Source organism: Narcine bancroftii, chromosome 9 (genome assembly GCF_036971445.1).
Source record: "Narcine bancroftii isolate sNarBan1 chromosome 9, sNarBan1.hap1, whole genome shotgun sequence".
Lineage (NCBI taxonomy): Eukaryota > Metazoa > Chordata > Chondrichthyes > Torpediniformes > Narcinidae > Narcine > Narcine bancroftii.
The window spans coordinates 26,797,362-26,816,198 of record NC_091477.1 but is presented as its reverse complement, the minus strand read 5'-3'; the positions used below and the strand labels follow the sequence as shown (position 1 = coordinate 26,816,198).

General features: G+C 36.9%; 1 protein-coding gene across 7 annotated transcripts in view; it reads left to right on the top strand.

Annotated features, from left to right (window-relative positions):
• Window positions 1–45: 45 nt before the first annotated feature.
• LOC138743344 (mitogen-activated protein kinase 9) overlaps window positions 46–18,837 on the top strand; it is a 39,995-nt gene continuing 21,203 nt past the window's right edge. Inside the window, exons 1-7 of one of the 7 annotated variants that reach the window (XM_069898553.1) lie at window positions 76–315; window positions 2,519–2,555; window positions 10,685–10,846; window positions 14,876–15,005; window positions 16,136–16,194; window positions 16,309–16,447; window positions 16,741–16,906. In XM_069898553.1, coding sequence (XP_069754654.1) covers window positions 10,725–10,846; window positions 14,876–15,005; window positions 16,136–16,194; window positions 16,309–16,447; window positions 16,741–16,906 — 616 coding nt within the window. In that variant the 5' untranslated portion in view covers window positions 76–315; window positions 2,519–2,555; window positions 10,685–10,724. Of the gene's footprint in view, window positions 316–1,958; window positions 2,060–2,518; window positions 2,556–10,684; window positions 10,847–14,875; window positions 15,006–16,135; window positions 16,195–16,308; window positions 16,448–16,740; window positions 16,907–18,837 lie in introns of those variants that run through there. The other 6 variants (XM_069898559.1, XM_069898557.1, XM_069898558.1 and 3 more) reach the window with 6 other exon arrangements.

Sequence of the window (18,837 nt, the reverse complement as noted above, 5' to 3'; positions counted from 1 at the left end):
AGAAGCCTGAATTCCCGCCTTCCAAAGTCGGTGATTGGCCGTTCCCTCTGAGCCGACGCGCAGCCTTGATTAGTCAGCCTCGCTGTCAATCACAGCCGTTTCGCTGGCTCCTGGGGGCGCTATTTTAGTTGGTGAGGCGGCGGTGACGTCGCTGAGTGCTGCGGTGTGGGATCAACCATGGCACCGTGACAGATCGTCGGCAAACGTTCGGGAGTCACGGTTAGCTCGCTTGAGATCCGTAAATTAGCGTTTAACTCCCATCTGTTTATTTTTTTTTACATTTAAAACTAGGTTTTCTTCAGCGGATGTGATGAGGTACGTCACTCGGAGCAGCCCGCCCTTGGTGAGGCTGCGGCCTTTCAGGCTAATTCATTAGCCACCGTTCCTGCATGGGCGCACCGCGCACTTTCTGTCCGTCCTGCTGAGGCTCGACAGCTTCAAGCCCTTGAATCGTTGACACACGGGCGTTGCACGTTTCGCTGCGGCGTTCTTTCAGTATAGAGCCATCCCCCCCCCCCCCACTCCTTCCCCTATTGAAGTTACCAGCGCTGTTACAGTAGTTAGTTCCATCTCTGCTGGACAAGGGTATAGTTGAGTTGTGTGTGTTTTTATGACACCCTTGATTAGCAAAGGAAAGTTTACATTGTAAATTAAGCATGTGTTTTAAGTTTATGTATGTTTCGGGCTTGATTTTTTTGTAAATTTTTATGTACTTGGGTAAGTACAATTGCAATGAAAAGTGGGACTGGTTACCCATTTTAATAGAACTAAAATATGTGAAAGAATGGTCCAAGGAATCAAAGAATGAAACGATTTATGCTGTGAATTCTCTCCCCCCCCCCCCCCCCCACCCATGTATTTTCCAGTAGTTTGTGTCATTTGCTCTCACGGCTTTCAAGCTTGTTCTTGGGGACGCGATGGGTGGAGTTCAGTTCAGGCCAGTTGTGCAGGTCTGAAGTAGTTAGGTTCAAGGTTTGTTTCGTAAAGTTCCATGGGGGAGCCCTGGGTAAAATCAGTTGAGAATTATAGATGCTAATGGTACCCTTCCCCCCTCTACCTTCATATTTTTGTTCACTTTATTGTTCTGTGTTGATCATCGAATCAGAGTTTCTAATGTGGCCACTTCACCCATGTCAAAAGGATCCACTCAGTCTTGAGTCCCACACTATTGATAAAGAGGGGACATCATTGTGTTCATGACATCCTACATGTATGCTTGTGACAGAATGTATTCATGGTCAATTGTTTATAAAATATCTATTTCATTAAAAGGGAAGATTTGGAGGACAAATGGGATGAATTTTGGGAGACAGCTTGGTCACTAAGATGTATTGGGTTGAGGAGCCTGTCTCCTTGTTATAAAGCCTGACTGACTAATTTATTGCAACATTTATTTTAAATAAATATTAAAATCTCTGTAAGAAAAAAAGAATTGAAGATAGATGAAAATTGTTTTAATGTTTGGAAGAAAAATAAAGATATGACCACATTAAAAGTCTATGGCATTTGAAAATTTTCATGCAAAATACTTTGTCTAAATGTAATTTGAAAGCAATCTGGTTTTAAATTTATGTTTAAAATTTAAACATACAGCACTGTAACGGCCAATTCTGTCCTATTGAGTCTATGCTGTCCAATTTGCATCCCAATAACCTCCACCCAGGTATGTTTTTGAAGGGTGGGAAGAAACCAGAGCCTCAGGAGAAAACCCACACAGGCACAGGGAGAATGTACAAACTCCTTACAGATATTTTATTTTAAGAATAGTTGTATGAATGTTTAGAAATCTTTGGGAACAGAGCAGGCTGAAAGGTGAACATTTGCTCTCTTTTCTAGGTTGGCAGCAAAAATTTTTTTTAAGGTACTGCAACTGCAGGATAAATTTAATACTAAAATCTCCATCATTCTAAAAGAATTATCACCACAATGTGTTGTCTACTTTCTTTTTGCTTTTGAAGAAAAAAAAACCACAGAGCACCATTTATTCTGTTACTCAAAAAGTGCATGAAGGGGAAAAAGTTCTAATGATCTGAGATCAAGTAACCAGAAGCCTAAAAAGGTACTGCAGAAGGATCAAAGGGAAATTATTAATGTACATTACTTCTCAGTGGTTTTGGTGAAATAGCATAAATCATTTATATTTTACTTTGTATATTTTAGTTCAGTTAACTTGATTATCAATTTGGTTCCCATTACAAAAGTACTCACCCAGAATCCTAATAATTTGGTGACAAGCTATTGAGTGTTTACATAATTGAGTCCAAGATTTGCATGCCAAGCTACACTAGAAAATTTTATGAAAAATAATGTTTGTTGAAAATAATTAATAGTGATTTCTTTTGTTCCACTAATTTCAAGTAAGACTCTCTTATTTGGATAAAGCATTCTTTGAGGTTGCTAACATTGGTAAAATTGAATTTTTAAAAAAAAAGGTATAGACAAGTGAGGAGGCTATTTGATCCATGAAATTTGTATCAGTTCTGTAAAACAGTCTTGTCTCTGCAACTTTCCCTTCCAGGGGTGGGATACTCAAGTCTATTTCCTTCTCCCAGCAGGTAATGAATTCCAGAGACTAATTGTTCATTGTAAAAGATTTTCCCCATCCCTCTACCTTTTATCCATCATTTTAAATTTTGCTTATTATATGACCCACGTTCTGAATGGGATAGCTTCTGTTTGTTCACTGTCTATGTCATTCATGACAAGTTAAATTTAGGAAATCTGATGAATATAGCACAGGCTTTTGGTTTGTTTGGTGCAAATTAAAATTTAAATATTATTTATATCACAAAATAATTAACCATTTAAATTCAATAGAGAAATTTACCAGGAGAAAATATTTTTGGTAAAATGCAGCTATCACCAAATTATTAAAACTAGTCTAGACCTAAGATTTTTGAATTAAGCCACATTTGTGATGGAAAATAGAAAGACTAAGTGTTAACCAACTGGTAATTAAGCTTTAAATTTTCAAAGTAACATTTTCCTCTTGGTGTAATAATGCATGTTTTCAAATGAACAATTAAAGTATAGAGCATAAGTGCACAGGTTTATGATGGATTATGAATATTGTGAGTGTGATTATAGGAGGTTTGAATTGAATTGTTTTATTTGTCATGCATACTGATAGACATTAAGAAGTTTTGAATATTGTCCAGGCAATCCACTTATACAGTAGGTAGTGCAATAAAAATTAATAGACAAATAAAACAACAGTGTAGGGAGTAGTGTATCAGTAGTCAAATAATTTGGCCTATGCAGAAAAGTATAGAAACATTATAATGAAAAGAGAAAAATTATAAGGCATTCTTTTTGGCTGTGTTAGTTAGTTAGTGTTCATTTGTTGGTGTTTATTTGTGACTGCATTCCAGTGCTGGTCCCTGTAGTCCTTTGGAGCATCAGTTTATGGAATTTTCTCACCACTAGTGAGGAATCTGGACAGTAGAGGGCATTCTTCTCTATTTTAATAAATATCAATAGTGGTCCCTGTAGTCCTTTGGAGCATCAGTTTATGGAATTTTCTCACCACTAGTGAGGAATCTGGACAGTAGAGGGCATTCTTCTCTATTTTAATAAATATCAATAGCTGAGGGCTTGGAGTAAATGTTTATATTGTTATATTTTTAAAATATAAATGTTTTTTTGAAAAATTTTTGGTTATTTGTGACAGATCCATTTAGATTTTAGCAGCCATTGAATCCCCCAATCTCCCTCCATCACAATTTTTAATAGTTATTTTCTTGTTAGTTTGATATTTTAATGAAGCAACCCCAGTTTATCATTGTGAATCAAATCTCCTTTGTGCCCTCAAGGCCTTGATGATCTTGAATTTGGGTAATCTAACTGAAGCCTAATTTATAATTCATATCACTTTAGCAATTCTGCTGTCAACGTTGTATGGTGTGGATAATGCTTGGGATTCAAATATGATTTTCAAATGATCATTCTTTCACTTTAAGATTTTTGAGAATTTTAATCCATTGGTGTCTACTACCCATTTACTCTGATATTTGAGTTGAGAATTGAAGCTACATCAGGTAATTCATCAGTGGGATAGCATGACATCTACGCGTTTAAAAGCAGACGAAGGGCAGTGACCAGGATCACTTGCAGGTTGTGATGTACAGTACTGTCAGCATCTTATCTAAGGTTTATCAGAGCAGGAGCTAATAATCTGTCAGAACCTATTTCTGGTATCCTATTATAGTTTTGCTGTTAAATTGTTTATTTTAAGATACAGTTTAAACTAGATTTGCAGGGGGAGGGAAACCAGAGTGCCAGAGCAGAGAGAAAAGTGAAAGACAAAAAAAGATGAAGTCAACATGTTGTACTTGGTGGAAATTTCCTTAAGTTGCATCTATTCAATGCAAGGAGTATTATAGGAAAGGCAGACAAGCTTAAGAGTGTGGATTGGCATATGGAATTATGACATTGTTGGGGGTGGGGGGGGGAGAAGTGGCATTATTTTTCGGGGAAAATATCAGCTGTCCTCTGGCAGGACAGACTAGAAGGATTCTCTACTGAGGATATATGGGTGGACCTGAGGAACTGGAAAGGTATGACTACACTCATGGGGTTGTATTATAGGCCATCCAATAGCCAATGAGAATTGGAGGAGCAAATCTGTACAGAGATGGCAGACGGCTGCAGGAAACAAGGTTTTGATAGTAGGGGATTTTAATTTTCCATATATTGACTGGGACTCCCATACTGTGAAAGGTCTGAATGGCTTGGAGTTTGTCAAATGTTTTCAGGAATGTTCTCTAAATCAATATATAGAGGTGCCAACTAGAGAGAATGCAATACTGGATCTCCTTTTTGGGAATGAGGCAGGACCAGTGATGGAAGTATGTGTCGTGGAACATTTTAGGTCCAGTGATCATAATGCCATTAGTTTCAAGTTAATTATGGAGAATGATAGGTCTGGGCCTCTGGTTCAGATTCTAAATTGGAGAAAGACTAATTTTGAGGAAATGAGACAAGGATCCAGAATGCATGGATTAGGATCAGTTGTTTTCAGCAAAGCATGTGTGAGGTAAGGAGAGGACCTTCAAAGATAAAATTTTAAAAGTACAGAGTTTGTATGTTTCTGTCAGGATTAAGGACAAGGTTAGCAGATATAGAGAACCTTGGTTTTTGAGGGATATTGAGGATCTAGTTTAGAAGAAGAGAGATAAAGGTGACTTGGAGCAAATGAGGTACTTGAGTATAAAAATGCAAGAATAACCTCAAGAAAGACATCAGGAGTGCAAAAAAGAGGTTGCTTTGCCAGGCAATGTGAAGAAAAATCCTAAAGGATTATATGGATATATTAAGAGCAAAGGGTAGTAAGGGACAAAATTGTTTCCCTTGAAGATCAGAGTGGTAGGCTTTGTGTGGAGCCTAAAGAGATGGGGGAGATCTTAAATGTTTTTTTTATCCATATTTACTCAGGAAACAGACACAGAGCCTGTGGGAAGTAAGGATAACAAGCAGTGAGGTCATTGGAACCTATACAGTGCTTGCTGTCTCAAAGCAAATGGGGGTGGATAAATCCCTGGGCTTGATGAGATATTCCTTCCGACCTTGAGGGAGGCTAGTGTAGAAATTGGAGGGGCTTTGGCTGAAATATTTAAAATGTCCTTTGCTACTGGTGTGGTGCCAGAGCTTGCATTGTTCTTTTGCTTTTTTTAAAAAAAAACCTCCAAAAGTCACCCTGGAAATTATAGGCCGGTGAGCCTGATGTCAGTAGTAGGTAAATCATTGGAAGGTGTTCTCAGAGATCGGATATACAATTATTTGCATAGCAGAAACTGATTAGGAATAGTCAACATAGCTTTGTGTGTGGTAGGTTGTCATGTCTAACCAATCTTGAAGAGTTTTTTTTTGAGGAGGTTACCAGGAAAGTTGACAAAGGAAAGGCTGTGGATGTTGTCTACAGGCTTCTTCTCTGCTAATGATGCGCCTGAAGTAGAGGAAGCAGCCTTTTGAATTGTCGTTCAGGTGGCAGTGAGAAAAGCACAGCGCTGGCCAACTGACGGGACAGCTGCATGGGATGCGCCGCTGAGCGCACTCCGGTTCCTGTCCCTTCGGGCTGTCAGGTTTGGGATGGTTGGCTGTCAGAGTTGGGGCAGCCGGCATGGGATATCAGCGCAGGGATGTCCCCACACATCCCAACACTGTGGGGACTAATATTGAGCTGTTGGGAGAGAGCGGGGCAGTGGGATCAGTGTGGGGATGTCCCCGCGCTGACAGCCCACGCCGGCTGCCCCTGCCCTGACGTCTCACGCCGGGGGCAGGGACAGCTGGGAGGGGAACTAACAGGCGCTGCTAGCTGACTGTCATCCCTTTAGCAGCCGCTTTCAGGCGGCTGCATTCTAATGGCTGGGGGGACCACTGTGCTCTGGCGATGATCCCTCTCGGAGGAGGGTTACAAAGTTCACTTCACAGGCGCCTCCTGCGCATTCAAGTGGCCTCCCGACAGCCGCATATTGCCATAATACGCGGCTTTACAAGCAGGGAATTTGGTCACCTGAAAGTGCCTTACATGGATTTTAGCAAGGCCTTTGGTGAACTATCAACAATTATATTTTAAAGGCAAAAATAAACAAGTGAAGATAATTTATACAATAAAACTTTAAAATGCAAATAGAAAAAAGAGAAGGAACTTGAATTGGAATCAAAAGGGTGCCTCAAGTCTTCTCTGTCTAAATAATTGTGAAAGGACTTTTCAGCCTTTCCTATCACAGAATAAAAATGCCTTTGAATGTTTAATTAATCTGCTATTTATATTGATATTCAGTCTTTAATGAAGGAACTGTCTGCATAAGATACTTTTTAACAGGAGGTGTTAACTGTGAGGAAAACATCAATTTCAAACCAGCTATTTTGAAGTACCCTGAAATCTTCTGAGAAAATTGAGGCTCCAGAAAATGTAAAACAGTTTGCTGTAAAATAGATAGTTGCTAATATTTTTGTGGCAGTAATTTCCCCCACCCCCTCCCCCCCCCCCCCCCCCCTTTGTCCATATTACAAAGATGAGGAATTAGAGGTAGAAAACTTATTGTCTTTTTAATAAAGTTTCAATAAAGGGTTTCAGTCAAAGCATCATCAACCATTCTTTTTCTCCCAGCAGGTTGCGTGTAGTTGTCTTTTTAGTTATTTGGTTGGTTTTCTTTTTCACCCATAATCCCATAATTATTCTGTCTTTAGTAGTCATTTGTATTAATCTTAATTTCTTTTATCACTCATTAAGCTGCTAGCAATTTATTAATCTGCATTAAAAATGTGGCATTCTTACTATATTTCTAAGGATCAGCTACGGTAATACAAAAATGCTTTGACAGGAAAAACATAATTAGGTTCATTGAATTCTCTTGCTGTGCTTTAAGATATGAGAACTATTAGATATTTGAATCTTACCATGTAATTTTTTGAGTATGGTACATTTCCAAGATAGCAATGGACAACTGGTGTTTGGCAATATTGCAGGGTTCAAGCTTTCAATTTGGTAACTTTAATATTAGTATCCAAGCTCCTGCAGCTCTGTAGCATGTTGGTCATGAATTCAGTTGGATATCATTAAAACAAGAGTAGGCTGTTAGAAGCTCATTCAATGAGTCTCCTGTTTGTTGTGCTAACAGGCATAAGTGACTTTTGCCAAACTTTGGGACATTTTTAATGTGAAGTCAAAAGGTTCACATGAGCTGTATTTAAAATTTTCTTAATTAAACTTACAACTATGTTTTTTAATCTTGTTTTTGTCTAGCTGTGAACAGTTTTGGCAAGATGCATTTAATATCTCTGCTGCACGTAAAAACAGCTTGCTGCCATTGGACAGGTTGTAGCACAGTCTCAAAGAATACAAATGAACCAGTTTCTTTTCTCATGATTTAAAATCTTTAATGCGCCACTTTATTTTGGTACCATCTTATAAATGACCATAAACTTGAATTCATCCTCCATGAAATGTGTGGGGTGGGTGCAGTTTGTTCTTCGAAAATGGTCTATATTTGTATTATCAGTGCATGCATCAAGAAACTTTAGAATGAAAAATTTTACTTTTTACAAATTCTATAAGAGTGAATTTTAATCCACATTTTGAATTTTTGTGATTTATATATGCAATAACTATGCCCTTGGAGATGCCAAATTAGTTTCCTATTTAAACTGACTTTGATTCTGCTGACAAAATTATAAGGATAAATGATGCAATATTGTGAGGAGATCCTGTTATCTTTCTCAATATAATTAACAATAAGCAAATTACAACCTCATTTAATTCTAGCACAACCAGTTTCTTTTTGTTAATCCACAACTTTTAAGTTTCTTCTCATTTATTGTTTTCTATTGCCTTGTTGTCCTTCCCTAAATGCCCTACCTCACATTTATTTCTCTTCCTTGAATTCTTTGTACAATAAAATCCCCATTATCCACCACCTACAAGGATTGTGGATTCCGGAAATGTGAATTTTCTGGTTACCTGAGATTCACTCTTACAATGCCTAACTAATACACCTTCACAAAAGACAGCGCAAAATGTAGAGTAATTTGGGCGGGGGAAAAAATCAGTATTGTAGTCTTTAACTATGTAAAGTTTGATTACCCATAACTTACAAAATTTAAATTCAAACCCCAGTCACTGGTGCTATAACGGTGTTGCGCTAACTGCTACACTAACCATGTCACTGTCATAATTAATCCTCCCTCCACCAAGTTTACAGATAAAGCCTTGCTTATTATACCAAACACTAATAAAGAAAGAGACTCTTACTAGTCGGGTAGCGGCATCGACCGGCTCTTCACCTTGGTGTACCAGTCAGGCCCTTGGCACAACCCAGCTCCCCTCTACACAAGTATCCTGGTCAGACCCTCAGCGCACCTTCCTAAAAATACAGACCCCATTCATGAGTGCTGTAAAGGTGTTGCACTAGCTGTTACACTAACCCTTCCCCGAATTTACAGATAAAGCCTTGCTAATATACTAATATCTTATAATATACTAATAAAGATAAAGGCAGGCATAGGTAGACACTTTGGAAGAGGTGAGGTGACTTTTTTTTCCTCTTGCATATTGTATTCAACAGGATTTTTCAGGAAGGATCTAAAATTTTAATATTTGAACCAAATAACCTCAAATTTGCAGGTGAATTTTCATTCAAAATTTTGTTATCTGGAAACTAATAGTTGCCATTTGTTATGTAAATGTACACAAAAGAGCCATCATTCATCTGAACTAGACCATGCTATTTAATTGTGCTTCATTGAGAAACAAACGGCTCCTCCCCAAATATTTATACCTTCTTTGACTCTATCCAATGCGAGTCTAGCCTCCCTTAAATACAGTTGTACCATTTGGCTTAACTGTCTCTTTAATAGCAAGTTCCCTGTTGCGCTCACCTTCCGAGTAAAGATGTTGCTTCTGATTTTCCCATTTTATTGATGTTTTCTAGTTTTGCATTTCTTCACAAATAGGACCACCTTCTCCATTTTTTGTATGAAAGGAAAGGCCAACCTCATCCCAGTCTTGTCAAAATGGTGACATGGTGTATTTTTAGTATCCTACTTGTAATAGGCTTTGTCTATTTTCTCTGATAATGAGATCACACTTATATACAGTAAACACTGGTGATAGCACAGTGTACAAGTTTTTGTCATCTAATTGTACTATCTGACAAAACAGCATTTTCCAGTCCACGGTGCAGAACAGTGCTAAACACATGTTCAGATGTAATACACACTCAAATTTTACGTATACAAAGTACATGAATACATGTATTAAAATTAATATTTTAAATAAATAATTGAGTCATGGAGAGTTGTTCTAGCAGTCATCCAAGTCTCATTGTCTGTGGTAAGAAGCTGTTCCTCAGCCTTGTAGTTCTGGTTCCGATACTTCTGTATCTTTTTCTCGACTGGAGTAGATGCAAGATGCTGTGTGCGGGATGGTAGGGGTCTTCCCTAATTGTGCAAGCCCTCTTTAAACAATGATCCTGGTAAGTCGCATCATTGGGGTAAAAGGTGAGCTTGTGGATTGATCTCCAATCCTATGCTCTGCTACAGCAGCCCTGCCTCACTATCATGCAGCTGGCCAGGGCTCTCGATAGAATCCTGAAGAAAGTTGACAGAATGGTGGCCAGTAGTCACTGTTGGAGCTAGATCTGGTGTTGCAGTCGTAGGTCAGTAGCGTGAACCGGACCGGAGCAGGCTGACCACATAGCACTGAGATGTGCCAGTGCTCAGTGTGATGGTGCTTGATGTTTTGCTGCCAACCTAGATGGACTGTGGTCTTTCCATTAGGAAGTTCAGAATCCAGTTACAGAGAGGAGTGTTGAGGCCCATCGAGGGCAGCTTCTCCACCTGCCTCGGGGGAATGAAGGTATTAAATGCCGATCTGGTCGATGAACAGCAGCCTAACATGAGGCATTGTTCTCCAGGTAAGTCAGGACTGAGCAAAGGGACAAGGCTACAGCATTGTCAGTGCAGTGGTTCTGTTCCAAGCGTTGTGGCAGAATTCTGAAATGACTGCAGAATCATGAGTTCAATAGATTTGAGAGAAAACTGATTTTGCTCCAGTATATTTTCACTGCAAAATCATGAAGTAGCATGATAAAAATTTGTAATATTGCTGCATAATGTCATTTTTTTGCCATAAATATGGAAGCTAAAGAAAAAAGTAGCTGAGTTTTTGTCTATTTTTGTCCAGAACTTCTTGAAAAAAAATCGGTTGCAGAAAACACTACACCATGAGCGAAATTAATAATGAAACTGGATTCTACAGTGTACAAGTCGGTGATTCCACCTTCACTGTTCTGAAGCGATACCAGTCATTAAAGCCCATTGGTTCTGGAGCACAGGGGATTGTTTGGTAAGTGTATATCATCTATTATAAATGCAGTTCTCAGAATGTAATTAATTGGGTCTGAAAATCTGAAATATTTGCTTTGTATTAATTCATAAAGAGCCAGAATATCCTCTGCGATAATCTTCCCCTTAATTTGTTTATATATTCTCTATACCTGACTGTTCTTGTTTACTTGTAAGCTCTCATGGCCTTGGGTCTTGCTCCAAAATAGTTACTCTTTATACTTAACCCTCCTTACCGTGGCAATTCCCAGTCCCCTCCATCTGTTTTCTATTCATTTGTACCTCAAATATCTTAGACAATAGACAAATAAGTGCATGAGTAAGCCATTTGGCTCTTCAAGCCAGCACCACCATTTACTGTGATCATGGTGGATCATCCACAATCTGTACCCTGTTCTTGCCTTCTCCCTATATCCCTTGACTCTGCTATCTTTAAGAGCTCTATCTAACCCTTTCTTGAAAGCATTCAGAGAATTGACCTCCACTGCCTTCTGAGGCAGAGCATTCTACAGATCCACAACTCTGGGTTAAAAAAATTTTACTCAAATCTGTTCTAAATTGCTTACCCTTATTCTTAAACTATGGCCCCTGGTTCTAGACTCCCCCAACATTGGGAGCATGTTTCCTGTCTCTTTTGTGTTTAATCCCTTAATAATCTTGTATGTTTCCATCAAATCCCCTCTTATCCTTCTAAATTCCAATATATACAAGCCTAGTCACTCCAATCTTTCAACATATAACAGTCCCGCCATCCTGAGAATTAACCTTGTGAGCCTAAGCTGCACTCCTCAATAGCAAGAATGTCCTTCCTAAAACTTGAAGACCAAATCTGCACACAATACTCCAGGTGTGGTTTCATCAGGGCTCTGTACAACTGTATAAGGACTTCTGTTCCTATACTCAACTCCCTTTGAAAGCCATTAGCTTTCTGCTCTGCCTGCTGTACTTTCATGCTTACTTTCAGTGACTGATGAACAAGGACATCCAGATCTCATTGTATTTCCCCTTTTCCTAACTTGACACCATTCAGATAGTAATCTGGTTCCTGTTCTTGCCACCAAAGTGGATAACCTCCTTTATCCACATTAAATTGCATCTGCCAACTCGCCCAACCTGTCCAAGTCCCCCTGTATTCTCATAACATCCTCACATTTCACACTGCCATCCAGCTTTGTCTCATCTGCAAATTTACTAATGCTACTTTTATCCCTTCCTCTAAATCATTAATGTATATTTTAAATAGTTGTGGTCCAAGTCACTAGTCACTGCCTGACATTCTGAAAGGGATCTATTAATCCCTACTCTTTGTTTCTTGCCTGCTATCCATGTCAGTACCCTACCTTCAAATGCGTGCTCCAATTTTGCCCACTAATCTCCTATGTGGGACCTTATCAAAGGCTTTCTGAAAGTCAGTTATACTACATCCACTGGCTCTCCCTTGTCCATTTTCATAGTTACTTTCTCAAAAAATCCAGAAAATTAGTCGAGCATGGTTTTCCATTCATAAATCCATGCTGACTCGACCAATCCTATTACTGCTGTCCAATGTGTTACTATTTCATCTTTTATAATTGACTCCAGTATCTTCCCCATCACTGATGTAAGGTTAAGTGGTCTATAATTCCCTGTTTTCTCTCTCCCTTTCTTAGAAAGTAGGACAATATTAGCTACCCTTCAATCCTCAGGAACAGATCCTGAATCTATTGAACATTAGAAAATGGTTACCAATGTGTCCATGATTTTTGACCCTGGGATGCATACCATCAGGCCCTGGGGATTTATCAGCCTTCAGTCCCATTAGCCTGCCCAACACCATTTTCTGCCTAATGTGAATTTCCTTCAGTTCCTCCATTACCCTAAGTTCTCTGACAACTATCAATTTTTCCTTGTAGATGATAAGAAATTAGTTCATACCCAGCAAAGCCATTAAAATGGATACACAGTTAAGTCAATCAAAAATCTATTATTTTGTCAAACAATTTTGAAATTAAATCATATCTTACAGTTTTCGCATGTTGTTTAGATGTCAGATCATAATTGTCTTTTTCTAGACCTATAATGTTCCTAGATTTGCATTAATTGGCTTGTGTTGTCATTTGCACTTTGCATACCACCAAAAAATCAATTCAAAATTATGGAGCCAATGGAAGGAATGTGCAACCTTCATGCTTTGTATTCTTTAGAATACTTGTAAATCATCATTTACAAGTTACAGGCAAACCTTGCTTTATGCAATTAATTTGTCCCAATTTATTTTGTTTTTACTTGTGTAAGATGAATTTGCATTAACCGATTAACAGAATCAATGGGAATAATTACAATGAATCCACGTCCTTTCAGATCATCCATCAAGACATAAAAATATTTTAAAAATTTTTTTTAGCTGCATATAATGCCAAAACTATTAAGGTTAATAAAAAAATTATGATATTTTTCATAATTATATCATAAAACTATTTCTTAAAAATATTTGTCCAAAATTGACAGCACGGCTTTTTAATTTTTTTTCTCTCTCATTATTCAATTTTCGATAGCTAGCGATAGCCTTTTCTGATTTGCAGAGGACTTCCATGCTTTCGATGTTAGGATCGATATTTAGATAAAAATCTATGGTGGCTTCATCAAGTTCAAATCCTTTTGGAAAAATTCTGGAAATTTTGTGGCAGAATTTTTATCAGCTTCTCCTATAATTCTTGCATTGTGTAATTCTCTTTGATGTTTAAAGCTGACAAACCAACATAAACTTACACCAATAGTTTCCATAACCCCCATGAAATTTATTTTCTTTAACGAAAAGGTGTTCAAAGCTTTGGTTTGAATGTTTTTTGTACAAAATGTTATTTGCTTTTGGTTATAATCTTCAATCCAAAGATGAAGTAGCCATTCCATTTCAATCATTAATAAATTTCGGTTTTGAATAATTTGCATACTTGGAGAAACTGATGCAACTTTACCTTGTTCTTTATATTCATGCTTCTTGCTTAGAATTGTGCACACCATTGACTCATTGTGTCCCAGATTGTGTACACTTTTACACTGTGTTCATGTTGTTTAATAACTTCAAATTTTTCTTCTAAAGTAATTGCTTTTCTTCCTTTTAATATCACTGACAGATTCTTTTCAACATTTTCTTTTATTCATATTGAATAGGGGGCACACACTGAGTTTGACTGTCATTTGTGTGAATTTTAATTAGGGGTGTTCACACTATTAACTTGTAACTCATTTTCCAGAATGATCTTGTGGTAACTGAATAATTACACACGTAACGCAGGAAATGGTCACAGTTTTCCAAATCACCACAACTGAATTTCGCATTGATTGAAGTAGCATATAGCGGGGTTTGTCTGATGTTTTTAATATTGCATAGGTTAAGGAGTGACCTTGTGGAAGTTTTTTTTTAAAGTCATGAGGGTCAATGATAAAGTGAATACTCACCGTCTATTTCCCAGGCTAGACAATTCTAGAACTAAAGGGTTTCAGTTTGTGAGAGGGGAAAGATTAAAGAGGGACTTGAAGGATTTTTTTTACTCTCACAGTAGTCAACATCTGGAATAAGCTGCTTGTGAGTATAATCATAATGTTCAAATGGTATTTGTGCAGATATATGTTCAGAAGGGATAAAAGAATATGGTCCAAATGAAACCAGTCCAGGATCCCTTGGTCAGCATGGATGAGTTAGGCTCTATGAATCTGTGACTTGAAGTGTGTAAGCCACTGGGAAAAGATTCAGATTTATATTTAAAAAAAAAGACTTACAGCCCAGTAACAAGCCATTTGGGCCCAAGAAATGGTGCTTTTCAATGAACCTACAATCCCTGGTACATTTTGAAGGGTGGGAGGAAACCCATGCAGACACTGGGAGAATGTACAAACTCCTTATCGCCAGCGCGGGTTTTGAACTCCAGGCCTGATCGCTGGTGCTTCAGCAGTGTTGCACTAACTGCTACACTAACTATGCCGCCCATTGTGATTTTGTTTTTTTTCTGGCTTTTGACGAGTAGATTTATATAAACCTTTTTAATTACAGTGCTGCCTTTGATTGTATACTTGATGGAAATGTTGCTGTTAAGAAACTCAGCAGACCATTTCAGAACCAAACTCATGCCAAGAGAGCTTACAGGGAACTTGTCCTTCTAAAATGTGTGAATCATAAAAATGTGAGCAATTTTTTTGTGTATTTCAATATCTATGCTGGAGCATTAAAATGTGGATAAAAGCAGTTGTGAATATTGCCTATTTTGTACCACTATTTTGAAATGTATGAAATGGATAGTATTGTTTTCTATATGGCGTAATTCTCACTGGTATAAAGAGAAACTAGCAAAATAAAATAGCACTGCTTGACAAATTCACCAAGTAAAAATGATATTTGGAACATCACTTCATCTACATCCAGTTTAAGAAAAAGGGAAACAATAAACATTACACCTTTGACATCGAAGTTGTCCTAAACTTGCAAACCTGGTACCTGTACTGTTGCACATTATATTATTTTAGATATAATGATATAATGTGCAATAGCACATAGATGAATTGATAAATTTTGTTCTTTTAACTTGAACTACTCAGGACTATTTCTGCCCTGCAATGTTTTATTTGAAAAATTGTGATGAATTTGTGTCCTGCATTCTGCTGTTTTAAAAAAAAAATTCATTTAAATTTTAATCATGTGTTGTATCTGTTGCTATTAATAATGTTGTTATTTAATGTTTAAACTATCATAGGAATTCACTTTATTGGCATGGTTTCCTGAATAAATATGTGAAAAGCTTATTGAAATGGAGCCTACATGCTCCCAGTTCAAAGAATCGGGTAAATTAATTATAACCATGTCAAATAAAACTGATTTTCTTTAAGAATGTGATTCAGTGAGAAAGCTCCAAAATAGAGCATGCAATAGTTTCTGTATGTGAGCAGGCACAGTTTTGTAGGCCCTTTCGCTCTCTCACCTTGAATACCTTGAGGGCTAAAGTTCTAATACAGTAAAACACCTGGTATCCAGCACCTATGGGGATTAGTGAATTTTCGGTTGCTTGTCTGATTGGCAAACTAACAAGGTGTGAACTTCCATATATTTTTTTACGTATTTATTTTCTGTGATTTTTTTTTTGCCAATTGCTTGAGGCTGCTGGTTGCTTGAATTCCAGATGACAGATTTTACTGTATAATGTTTACTTTATTGAGCAACCTGGAACTTTGTTAATGCATGGTTTTTCTACAATATAGAGTATAGATAAAAAATAAATCTTTTGCCTATAAACTTGATAACTTAATTTTTTTCTTGCAGATTATTAGTTTGTTGAATGTATTTACACCACAGAAATCTTTAGAAGAATTCCAAGATGTGTAAGTATTTACACAAGATACGACAAAAGTAATAGATTATAAATTTTAGTTGTGGAGGAATAATTTCTCATGTGAAGTTCGTAAAGGTTGTATCTTGAATTCTGTATCCTGTAGTTACTTGGTTATGGAGTTGATGGATGCCAACTTATGCCAGGTTATCCATATGGAGCTAGACCATGAGAGAATGTCCTACCTTCTTTACCAGATGTTATGTGGTATTAAGCACCTTCACTCAGCTGGCATTATCCACAGAGTAGGTACTCAGGGTTTTAATTTATTTAATATTTGAATTGTGTTCTAGTAAAAGTATTGTTTTGGAAACTATGAAAATTCTAATTCTCTCTCCAAAATTATTCATTCAGTGTTACTGCACCTTTAGTAAACATCTCATAAACTATTAATTAAACAGGAAGCCAGTTTAAAGCATGCCTTGATATTCTTGGTCATTAAAGGATTGAATTGGTTACATCTTACAAAATATTTTGTCAATTCATTCCTCTTATTATCTTTTGAAACATTTTGGGCGTTTTCTCTTATTTACAATAGGATTTGAAACCCAGCAACATTGTAGTAAAGTCAGACTGCACTCTGAAAATTCTAGATTTTGGACTGGCAAGGACTGCCTGTACTAATTTTATGATGACGCCATATGTGGTGACAAGATATTATAGAGCACCTGAAGTTATCCTCGGAATGGGATACAAGGAGAATGGTAAGGTTTCTCTTCAAGATGTGATACAAGACCCAATGTAATCTGCTTGAATTCCTGAGAAGCTCTTTACTCATTTCTTGGCCCTTTTTCTAAAGATGTGAGTTCTTGTAGTTGCAACCTGTAGTGTTGCCAAAAAAAAAATCACCTTGGGTTCCATTTGCAATGTTAGCAATTTCCTCTTTAATTTCAGGTTGATATCACAGCTAAGCTTGATCTATTCAGGTAATGCTCCTGCATATATTTTTCAACAGAAATGTTGGGTAATACTATTTTCGCTCTAGTGTTCCTGAACTTGTGGGTATTAAGTTCACATTTAGTCTTTGAGGTCTGGTTATGATGAGCATATTTAGCTGAAACTAACATACACTTTTATTAATATAACATGAAGATGAGCATACAAAGCTGAATCTGCTTAGTATTGTGAAAATTAAAATTGGGCCCTACGATTCTGTACCCAGCCAACAATTTAAAATGCATTTATGGTTTCTTGCATTATCAGCTTTTCTTTGATTTTTTTTTTCTGCTTTGTCTTGTATAAATTTGAAGTTTTATTCACAAATTATTTGTTTGTAATAGATGGCTTGATATTTAAATGACTAATTTTCAGAATTTGTTGAAGTAAATATTAAACATCTTATCAGAATTAAATTAATGCAGAAATTTTGGGGATGTTTGTATCAAATCTGCTAAACTTTAAATTGCAGCAATAGAATTCCAAAAAGCAGGTGCTGGTGAAAATTCTAGAACAAAGATGTGTTGCTGGATCGCTGATGTAGTATTCAAGTTCAGACTCTCGTGATGTACACTCGAGCTCCGTTGTCATAAAGAGATAATTATATGGGGGGGGAAAAATAGTACAACCCAAGAGAATTGAAAACAAGTTAAAACTCAAGTCGTGCTAAAGCTCATAGGAATATAATACAAACTGGAGTGCCCCAGAATTTCCCAATATGATGAGTCCAACTTCCCTCGATTCTGTAAAGGTCAGTTGCAGAATGTGTGAAATTGCATAGGCCTAAAATGTGGCATATTACAATAAGCTTTCCCATTTAATGCCTACAAGAGTGACACGTATAGAATGTCATTGAATGGCAGGCCAAAAGGACTGCACAAATAATTCCAATCAATCCAGCATTTGTCAAGCTTTTTTTAAAAATTAAACAAAGGAGCACTAATGATGAACTTACCTCTCTTGAATCTACTAAGATGGAGACAAGGAAGTTGCCGCAGGACTTCAGGAAGCCAACAAAGTAACTTCTTCAAACTGTGGAAGGAACGGGGAAATGGGATGAATGTGCATGTTTCCTTGGGTCTATAGTGTTTTGTCATCTGATTCAACTGCAAATATTAAAAGTGACTATAATAGCATATTTTCAAAAAGGATCAGACTTTTTAAGATGGCATAAAAACTAGTTAACTCAAAAAATAAATGATGGTTTTTAATGGTTATCAAAAGTTAAATATATGCATTTAACTTTTAAATGCATATATTTGGTGTCCTTGTATACAATTCAGTTCTTTGCTTTGTAGTCTGATTGCTGAATAAAATTACAGCTAAATTAGAAGTACACCATTTTACTTTTTTTTTTATATATAGAATAAGTAGATGTAATCTGGAAGAAAACTATTTTAAATTTCCCTGGTTTGCAACTGGTTCTTAAAAATTAAAATTCAGTCTTTGTAAAATTTAACTCATGATGCTTAATAATCCATTCTGTACTTGTCAAATAAGTATAATGTGATGTGCAATGGATTAAGCTTATTCAAATAACAAAACAAGGTATCAGAACTTGATTAAAGATTTGTAGTTCTTTGGAAAACTGATCAATTGTTATTGTAATTTTGATTTCATTTTGTGCAGTTACTCAGTGACGTGTTAAATAGAATTTTCTTCTCATTTTTTGTTAACCTTGCCCACGTAAACCATACAG